The 9,954-nt window shown below is 46.5% G+C and overlaps 1 protein-coding gene across 2 annotated transcripts in view; it reads left to right on the top strand.

Annotated features, from left to right (window-relative positions):
• Window positions 1-3,519: 3,519 nt before the first annotated feature.
• Window positions 3,520-9,954, top strand: part of KLHDC4 (kelch domain containing 4) — a 28,796-nt gene continuing 22,361 nt past the window's right edge. The window contains exons 1-4 of one of the 2 annotated variants that reach the window (XM_074913106.1): window positions 3,520-3,730; window positions 5,208-5,299; window positions 6,301-6,379; window positions 7,313-7,411. In XM_074913106.1, the coding sequence (XP_074769207.1) occupies window positions 3,632-3,730; window positions 5,208-5,299; window positions 6,301-6,379; window positions 7,313-7,411 (369 nt within the window). In that variant the 5' untranslated portion in view covers window positions 3,520-3,631. Of the gene's footprint in view, window positions 3,731-5,207; window positions 5,300-6,300; window positions 6,380-7,312; window positions 7,412-8,325; window positions 8,427-9,954 lie in introns of those variants that run through there. The other variant, XM_074913107.1, reaches the window with a different exon arrangement.

The following is a 9,954-nucleotide window of genomic DNA, read 5'->3' as shown; positions in this document are numbered from 1 at the left end:
GCCACACTTTGTACTTCCCTCCAGGGAAGCCTTTGCTTCCTCTGTTTTCACGATATTAAAGCACCAATTTCAAAACAGAAAATTCAGGAAGCCAATTGAATGACCATGAGATATTATCAGCTTCTGGTTATAAATGAGCCTTGAATAGAGCAAAGTACTGTTGCTGACTTGCAACAGCCGCCTTACCTGGTCCAATCCAGTTTCAGGCACTAAAGGCATGAGCAGGGGCTGAGGGGCCTCCACAGAATAAAACTCCAGACTTTCTGACATGAGGGACTTTTTTCAAAGTGAGCCTTGGCTATGGACGTGCCCTTGACCGCCACTTGTATTTGCTTTTGGAGATGAATGACTTTGAAACGCTGTCATCAGAACCTGGGGGTCGTCATTTTTCTGCTTTTCTCCTCCCTATTTTACATGTGCAGAGGAGGAAATTTGCAGTCAGAGCCCGGAGGAGACCGAGGGACCTGTATTTTGACTTGTTACGTGAAGCTTTCCTGCATGAATTATACACCACAGAGCAGCTGAAGAAAATAATTTTTCCTGGGCATCCTGACGTGTCCCAGGGCACACGCAGCACTTGGAGCCCTGAGTCTGCTAATCCTCTCCAACACACTGGTGTTCCCAGGTGTTAGACGGGCATGATTTTGTGTTTCCCTGCAGCTCTCTCCTCTTGCTCTGCAGGGCCTACATCAAAATGCCATTGTGGTGGATCCCTGCGTGGTTGAAGTAGTCCCCGCTCAGTAGCCCCACAGTTCTCTCTGTTTGCAGGGCTTATCTTCATTCTCATCTTTCTATACAGACCGTGTCAGAATACTCTAACACACCAGCTCTTCCTACAACTGCAATGCATTTTTGGTTGATTTAGTTACTGTGCTGTCAGCATGTCCTCCCGCTTAATCTGTGTCATTAATTCCTTCCTTGCTACTGGCTTCAGAAAGCATTAACAAGGGAAAAATAAATCAAGTGTTAGAGCACAAAGAAGACTTGTGGGAAAAAGCTTTTGAGTCTTTTCTGAAGCTTTCATGCCTGTTATTCTTTACTTTGCTGATACAGCTGGATTTACCATCCTGTTGAATGAGCATATTCCAGACTATAAAAAAATAACAAAGTCAAACCACGTGCTCTTTGTATAGGTCAGAACTGGAGACAGGCTGCCAGATATAACAGCATAGGACAACTTCAGAGCAGTAGAACGAAATGTGCAAGCACAGGCAAAGTCGAGCTTATGCTATGTCCCTCAAAACAAAGCGGAAACAAAACCTGAGACATAACAGAAATGAGAGTGTGAGGACATCTGTGAGTGGGAGCATGTGTGTGCGCCTGAGCTCGGGGTGTTTGGGAGTGCACATCTGTCTGCCAGCTGTGTGAAGAAGTTTGTGTGAATGTGTAGGAGTACATCCGTACATGTTGTGTGGGAATATGGAGTGGCCTTTCCCGTTCAGGGCGACGGGAAGCCTGTGAAAAGAGCTCACCTTACTTGGTTTTGGAGTCTTAAATTCATGTTTTGGGGCACTGGTGCTCTCGTGGCACAATCTTTAGTCTCATCTGTACAGTCAAGGTGTCCATCGGATCTCTTCAAGGAAGATGCATCTCTTAACAGTTACCATCATTGCTACAGCAGGACTGCTTACCATGGTGGAACAGGGTATATTTATCCCTGAGAAGTTCATGTCCTGTTTCATGCTTATACTGTTCTTTGTATTTTCAAAGCACAGTGCAAAGTTTTCTTTGTCCTTTCATCCTTTTTTTTTTTTTTTTTTTTTTTTTTTTACATAAACCATGAGAAACTAGACTATATAGTTCAAGAGATCAGAGAACTCACACCAAGAATGTTCTACCCCACGCAGTTCTCCACGTGGTGGCTAGCTCCAAATGACCCCAAACATCTGAAACTACACTCATAAATATGGAAAATAAAAGTTTTGAGAATGCAGTTTGAGCTCACAGAGCTGAGTATCTCAGCACACTCAGTTATGGAAATAACCATGGATGATGCAGAACCAACAAGGCCGATGCAAATGGGGACAGGAGTGGGGTGTGCAGGAGGTGATGTAAACCGATGCCTGGTGAAGACTTCAAGAGCAGGTTTCACAAAGATTCAGCCTTTTTCATTTCAAAGTCCCCCTAAAAAGAGTTAGAAGACGATCTGGCCCCAGAGGAATCAGTGACCAAACTCCTACAGCCATCAGGAGGGGATGCTTTTTCACACACTGGTGTCTTTTTGAGGTTAAAACCCAAGAAGCAGCAGGGAGACTTCCTAGGCTGTGTGTAGGGCCAGGGAACTCAGCAGAGCTCCTGCACCTTGTATTGGCTGAGAAACTGCCCCGTTCACTTGACCCGGGCTCGCGGTAGCTTTCTGTTGGCTTCCTGTGCATAAACATTGACACGCTGCAGCTTTAGTTGTAACCGCAATGTTTTCAGAACGCCCAGACAAACAAAATGCTGGTCGGGATGTAAGTTGCTTGCAACCTCAAAAATATTTTCCCAGCTCTTCCCTTTGTGCTTCGGGGCTGTGTATCCGGGATCAGAGGTTCAAGTGTAGGCAGACTTTCAAAGCATAGGATCCGTCCTGCAATTTCCACAGCACGTACTGGATGTTTGGGTTAGCATGGTAGGCATTGAGCTGTATCTTCAGTGGATATCCTCACTGGTTTGGGGTTAGGCGGCGGGTTGGACAGTGATGAAAATCGCCCTGCTTCCAGACAGTGTGGGTTTTTTGTGGGTAGTCAGTGAAAAATATAATGGTTGCACTCCTTCCTTGGAAATGAGAAACAATCATAAAAGCAATTTTGAAGCGCAGGGGGATGAAAGGATACTCACTGCTGAAAGATTTATGTGAACTCGTATTTACAGTGTACACGCTGGTTAGGTGCTCAAAGTAGGCGTTCTCCCAGAAATTTTAGCTGGGCCCAGCATCTGTGTGAAATACCATGTCAAAAAAAAAAAAATCATTACTCCTTCCCCACCACCAAGTGAAAAAAGCAGGTGCCTGGCATCGCCTCACAGTGCCCACCATTTCCTTCGGCTCCCCAACGCCTCAGATCTCCGAGACTGGCCTGGATAAACCCCGTTTCCAAAACTTTGCAGCTGAAAATGAAAACGCTTGCACAGCCCCCCAATCCCTGAGGTATTCTGCCTGCGGTTCGTCCGTATTTCTGCAGAAAGCCTCCCCCTGGCCTGCCTCAAGCCTTCAGGTGACCCCTAGGCCCTTGGCTTCCTCGGGAGGGGCCATTTTGTGTGAGGGGAGGGGGGCCATTTTGTGGGTTAAATGGTCTCCTCAGGGCAGGAATAAATAGGCACATGTGTCAAACGGGGGCCTGGACTCTCAGGGCGGGTGGCGGGCGGTGTGTGGAGCCGCGGTCAGGCCTCTCCCCGGCCCGGCGGGCTCACCGGGCCGGGCCCTGCCCGCCGCCCGCCCCCAGGGAAAGCGGCGGGAGGATGGCGGCCGCGCCGAGTCCGCCGGGCCGACAGAGGGCGCCCGCGGCCGGGCCGCTCGGGCAGGAGGCGGGCCGCGGCCTGGAAGCGCCGGGGCGAAGCGGGCGCCGCTGCCCGCCCCGTGGTGAGCCCCGGGCGGCCAGCGCGGTGCGGCGAGCGCGGTGCTCCCCGCGCGGCCTAGCCCGGCCTTTCAGCCATGGGGAAGAAGGGGAAGCGCGAGAAGAAGGGGAAGGGGGCCGAGAAGACGGCCGCGAAGATGGAGAGGAAGGTGTCCCGCAGAGCCAAGAAGGAGGAGGTGAGTGGTGGGAATGGGGGGCTCCGGTAGCCCCGGCTGGCGGGGCCTGGGCCTCCCCTGGGGCGTTGCGGCGCTGCCTTGGGCCCTCCACGGGTCTCGGGGAGTTTTGTGAAGCGGAGCCTTGAAGGGAAAACCGTCGTTGGAGGAGGCCCGGGGGGGTTGGAGGCAGGGGCGTTTCAAGTTGAAAGCAAAGGAGTTTATAGTTCATCCAGATGCAGGCAGCTGTAACGTGGTGAAGTGACTTCGGGGCCTGTAGTTCATCAGCCCGGTACAACATGCTCATGTGGAGGGGTTCTGAGGTCAGCGCACACCTCGTGAAACTTTTGGGGTTAGTGTTAGGGCCGTCCTGGTGAAAAAGAAATGCTCGTCCTCACACCTGCGGGACAGCGTGTGGCTAAGGGCTGCGCAGCTGTCGGCGCCTGTGTGCGAGGGCGCTCGGAAAAGGGGAAAAGAGGGTAAGGGGTGAAATGAAAATCGCTGCCAGGAAGACTTTTGCCATATCGCTGACAAGCTGGGTGCAGCATGTGACAGCAGCTGTAAAAGGAAGACAAAACAATGAAGTTTAAGGGTCCTTCTTGCCTTCCATCTCCTCCATCCTTTCTTTCTGGTCTTAAAGGCAAATTAAAATGTTTGTTTATTTCACTCCACTCCTAAAGAGGGTGATTATATTTAGCCCTCGGAACAGCTACCTTTGGCTGGTCAAAACGTGGTGTTGCCACCATAATTCAAAGCTTAAGAGATGAAAAGTGCCTGTGTATGTGTACACTGGCTGCGAGGAGAGCAGATGCCATGCTGTAGAGGCAAAAATCCCCAGCTTTTAGAAATCTTGTTTTTGGGCACACCTTCAGAAATGTTAACTGAAGGGAGGTTGGTGAGCAATGGGGGTTGTAGGAGAGACTGTGGATCAGAAACTCCCCATAGCTGCAATCCTACATCTGCCCTTGCAACTCGGTGTATTGGCAGTTTTGAAGTCAGCTTTTATTTTTAATTGACAGAATTTGAAAGGGGAAAAAAAATCCGCGCAGGTTTCTCTCTGCTTGAAGTACAAGCTGGGAATAGAAAAGTTTCCAGTTCCATTTAGGCATTTTTCCATTGCAGACAAAGACGACGACTGTCTGGATTGTAGCATGTAGTTGCTCATCACTTTGTTAGGGCTTAAATTATTTGCATTTACTTGCTGATTTGTGTGGGTGTTTCTGTGGCAGGAATAGCAGGTGTGCACTAAATACACTTTGCATAAAAATTTATTCTTTTAGGGCATTTCTGAGCAACTTGTTAGCATTTTTGAGGAGACCAATCTTCGAAGCATGTGTGGCAGTACTCAGGATCCATTTCTTGTAGCTGAATGAAGGGAACCTAAGCAGAAAATTTTCTTTTTTAAAAAAAAGGGAAATCGTGAGGGTCAGTACTGGTTTCATGTGGTGTGCGGGTGGCTCTGTGCATGTCAAGGAACTCATGTCTGGTTTTTTATTTTCAGGAGGATCTTGAAGCCCTGATAGCAGAATTCCAGAGTTTGGATGCTAAAAAGACCCAAGTAATTGAGTCATCCTGCCCACCTCCCTCACCCAGGTAAGAGATTGTATGAGACTTTGGCTGTCGCTTACACAACAACTGATGGTACTTTTAATGAAATTTATTGATGTAAAGTTATTTCCTGACAGTGGAAGGCATAATATCTGGCATAGGTGGTATCTGGAGTTATAAAATACCTGGTACATTGAATCCCTAGTTAAAAAAGGGACCAAAAGCATTTTTTTGGCCTTAAAATCTGCTTTTTAATCATTCAACACAAAGGAGGTAAAGCAGGGTTAGATTACGGGGCTCCGAGGAAAATTAAAAGTTAAGAAGAAGTTTTGGATTTGGACTAGAAAGCTGAAAGGACGTAAGAAGCAAAAGAATGTCATGAGATACAAGACACTTTATCGAGTGGAGCTGGGGGTCCGCATACTTCTAGGTCCTGTATTTCTGTTTCCTATGGCTTGTTAAATAAATGCCTTTCTTTGTGATATCTGTTTTCCTCTTGGTGTAGTGGGACAGGTCAGTACATGAATCTCACAGGGGCATTACAGTGGTCAGTTAATTCCTCCTTGTTAGTGGTAGGGATCTGTCTCCGCATGGTGCAAAACATTTTGGTGGTGTGGAGATGAGCAATGACCAGTGGTGACTGCGGCATAATGACGCAGATAAGTTGATAGGAGACAGCCCAGTTCTACCCATAGTTATGTGCCCTCATAAGAGTAATTTTTGTTCTTGACACACCAGCATTAAAATTCAAGAGCTCACGTCAAAAGGCGTGTTAAATGACAGTGAAACGTGTGCTCCTAAAATAGGCGAAGATTTCAGACAGTGTCAAATTAATCTTTCTGGAAGTTGTTAAGAAGTTAATTTCTTTGAGGAGTTTTTAGCCCTGGGGTGAATATCACAGCCTAGTAATTTGGCAGATGATGGAGAGACCTTTGTGGCTAGAGGGCAGAGGTGCTACTGCTAGCTGTGTTAAAGGCTGCGAGCTTCTGAGTTTTACAAGACTCTCACACATCTACTGTTTTGGCCATCCCTCTTTTCTTTTGCAGGCTGAATGGCTCCCTCTCTGCTCACCCTGAAAAAGACGAATTGATCCTTTTTGGAGGTGAATATTTCAATGGCCAAAAAGTAACGTATACTTCCATTTTTTTCTTCTTTATTCTACCCTCTCCCTGCGTTTTACTCTAATTTGCATGAGTCTCATTTGAAGGGAAATTCAAGGCAGCAGTCATAAAATATGTATTTGTCCCTGAATGAGAGCAAAATAGCCTTTTAATTCTGCCGTGATCCTGTCTCATGTCCTGAACAGTTGACAGGAAGGAGACAAGCTAGAACCCATTAAGGAATCAGAGTGATTGTCTCAGCATCAATATTTCAGGGCTTCATAATTTCTCCAGACTTAATTGTAGCCATATCTGCCCCTCATTTTTGATAACTATTGAAGAATCTCTATCTTCAGCCTTTCAAAACAAGATATTTCTGCAGATTTGCTGTGGGTAAGGCATTGCCTGCCTTGGAGATGTGTACAGTAGCAAATATTTGCAGTGGGCTCTCCTGTTACTGAATTTCTGCAAGTTGCAAGTGTTTATTATGCTCCTGGAGACAAACCAATCTTTATAAGAAGTTGTACATACTGTAGCTTGAAAACTCGAGCCTGCCCATGATATTTGACTGCCTTAGGGTCAACCAGTGTGATGTGCAAAACTAATTCTGCTTGCTTCACTAACTTAAGCTCTTCTGTCTCTGGAGTTGAGCAGCAGTTTGGGCAACTTTCACTTGCATTCTTAAGTCCTCATACCTCGGAGGCTTAACCAAGGGTTTGGGAAACTGGAAAGCCCAGTGGATCACTCTGGAAGAAGTTGCTGACTCCCAGTCTAGTGGAGGAGGCTGTTCTCCTCCTTCCCTGCCTGATGAGGCAGGTGAGCTGTTTTGTAAAGCTGGTGCTGTGCTCCTTCTTCCCCAAACTCACAGATAACCCTCCCTCAGGCGTGCCTGTGCTTAGGCAGACTGTCACTCTCCAATGGAGAGCTGTGGTGATATGTATTTTCTCCTCTCTAACAGACGTACCTGTATAACGATCTGTATGTTTACAACATCCGGAAGAACAGCTGGTCTAAAGTAGAGATCCCCAACCCACCGCCAAGGCGATGTGCTCACCAGGTAAAGTACTGGCTGCTAGAGCAGCCCTTGGAATTGTTCTAATGCTGCACTAAAGATGGATGGCAGTTGATTTTGGTTTTGTTTGGTTTATTTTTTCCCCTGAGGGTTTCTGGTTTCTCTTCATTCTCCTTGCAATGGGCTGCCAATGGTGTCACTTCACCTTTTCTGATGAAGGGGCCTGTACAAGCCTGCCCAAGATGCTTGTGCTCTCTGATCACTGGGTGGCCTCTGGAATGAAGTGTGGAATTGAGATTTGGGGTTATATCTGTTGGGTCAGCAGGACTCAAATAGGACTCATGGGGGAGACTCTTTGTTTCAAGATGAACTCTCTTTGCTGCATTGTATAGGGACCAGCTCAACCATCCATGATCCCAGGATGGCACTGAATTTTCAAAATGCTGGTCAGGGTATAATTTTGAATTTGACCAAAGTGCTATGAAGGCAGAGTTGCTGTGCATGATTATTTCCTTAATACCGACAGGCCTACATGTATGGCTGTTACAGTCCTGCCACTCCAGCAATGTGAAAGACCCATTACTGTAGGATATCCCTGCTAGGACGTAGCAGTTGGCCTTTGCCAGGTGTCCCAACTGTACAACACAATGGGCCATTAGCGCTGACTGTGTGTGTCCTGCCTTTGGGTTGTGATTTTTTTTTTTTTTTTTTTTCCCCCTTGGCTGTTTTTCTTTTGTCTGCCAACACAACAGAGTTGTCTAAATTTTCTTGGGGATATCATGACTCTCCCCTAGAATTCACATCTCTAGTGTCTGCGTCATTAAGCTCGCTGGCTGGTTGTGATGATGGTTTGGGTTTGTTTACTTTATGTGAACACCTGCACGTTAGAAACTGGACCAAAGACTTGTATTTTTTGCAGGTCTTTGGCCCTCGCCAGCTGTCTGATAGATTATCTTGCCTGTCACAGCAAGTGGCTGGGTGACCAGTACATTCAAAAGCAGCCGTACAGGATGCGAATGTTATTTTCCTACCCATGGCCAAAGCTCTTTAGAGCTTCCTGGTAAGATCCCATACCCTGGTTAGGTTCACATACCCTTGTTACGCTATGCCAGTCTTGCTCTGAGCTCTGTATCCTTTCTGGAATTGAAAGGTTCTGACTTGATTTTTAGGCTTAAAATCAAACTTGATTTCAGAGGCCAAATTCCACAAGGAGACCATCAATTCAAACCCTCGTTTCCCTGGGTGAAAAGGAGGTGGGTTTGTGGGTGCAGAGTTGAGAGGGGCTTGTTTGGGTGCTGGTAGCCAGCAGGTGGCTGTCTAGCAGCTGAATCTAAACGAGCAGGCAGGCTGTGAATTGGGACCGCAACTGGATTGTAACAAATAAAATGAGAAATCTATCTGACGTGTCCTGCTTCAGCAGTAAGGTTTCTGTCTGATAATTACAGTCGCACAGGAGACAGTTCAGCCTCATTAGTTGGCTGGTTTGTTGTCTTCCTTGTGACTTTATTTTTAATGCACATTCTACATCAGTTCAACGGTAAACAGAAGCGTGTCCCTGGGTTTGTGTGTGCATGTTTTCAGTCTTATTTGTCATCTCTGGTCTGACACGCGATCCTCTGTTAGAGTTACAGCAGTTCAGCTGAGCTGAGGTGAGAACCTGGATGGGTGTTGTCAGTTGTTCAAGGAAAAAAGCTTGGCTACGTAATGAATTTTGAGGCAGCTTTTCAAAAGGTCACACGCAAGTATGAGCAGGCTGTTTTATGTACCTTCCCTTTAAGCTTTTAAGCACTAGGTACCCATGAAAATCGGGCATGTATCCCCTTTGTTTAGGTGACTTCACTTTCCCACGAATCCTACTTGCAAACACACCCCATATTTTCTCAGGTGTTTAATCGTTGCATGTATAGGCTGGTTTATGTCAGGGCATGATCGTGTATTATATCTGATGGTAAAAATCCTCTTTGCTGGGGAAGGCAGGCAGGTAATGAAGCCCTTCTGAAGAAAAAAATCATTATTCCATTGATCTCTGATGGGCTCCCTGGAAAAAACACATGTGGAAGAATTTGTTTATAGTGTAAACAACCGAAGAGGTTCCAGTCAAGGAAGAAATTTGCAGTCACATAGTTTCCTTTTTGCGATTCCTTCCTTCTTCCTTAGTTCTTACGCAGATAATTTTAATGAAGCAGAGTATTGCTCTTCTCTCCTTGCTTTTAACTGTCAGCTTGCATCGCAACAGTGTTTTGGTGCTGCTCTGTGCAAAACAAAAAATAGAACCCCTTTGATACTCTCCTCTCTGCTACTTGCAGTAATCAAAGCAGTAACAGTCTCCTCTTGTCCAAATGCTGTGCGTTGCCTTCTGTGGTTGGGGCTTTTTGGTTGGGGTTTATTTTTTGGGTTTTTGTTTTTCTTTTCAGAGGGACCAGTAATTCTTTTCAGGTCTTGGGAAGCATCAGGTTTGGACTTGTGCTCCAGCTTGGCTCCTTTGCTGTTTGTTGTTTTATAATCTCCAAAACCTGCAAAGGGCAATTGTGCACTGTTAATGGTCTTTTTCAAAAGATTTTTCTCTGCATTATTCTGCCAGCCTGGTG

The sequence above is a fragment of the Athene noctua genome, chromosome 9, assembly GCF_965140245.1.
Source record: "Athene noctua chromosome 9, bAthNoc1.hap1.1, whole genome shotgun sequence".
Classification (NCBI taxonomy): domain Eukaryota; kingdom Metazoa; phylum Chordata; class Aves; order Strigiformes; family Strigidae; genus Athene; species Athene noctua.
Note: the sequence above shows the minus strand (reverse complement) of the source record. Positions and strands in the feature narration are given on the sequence as shown.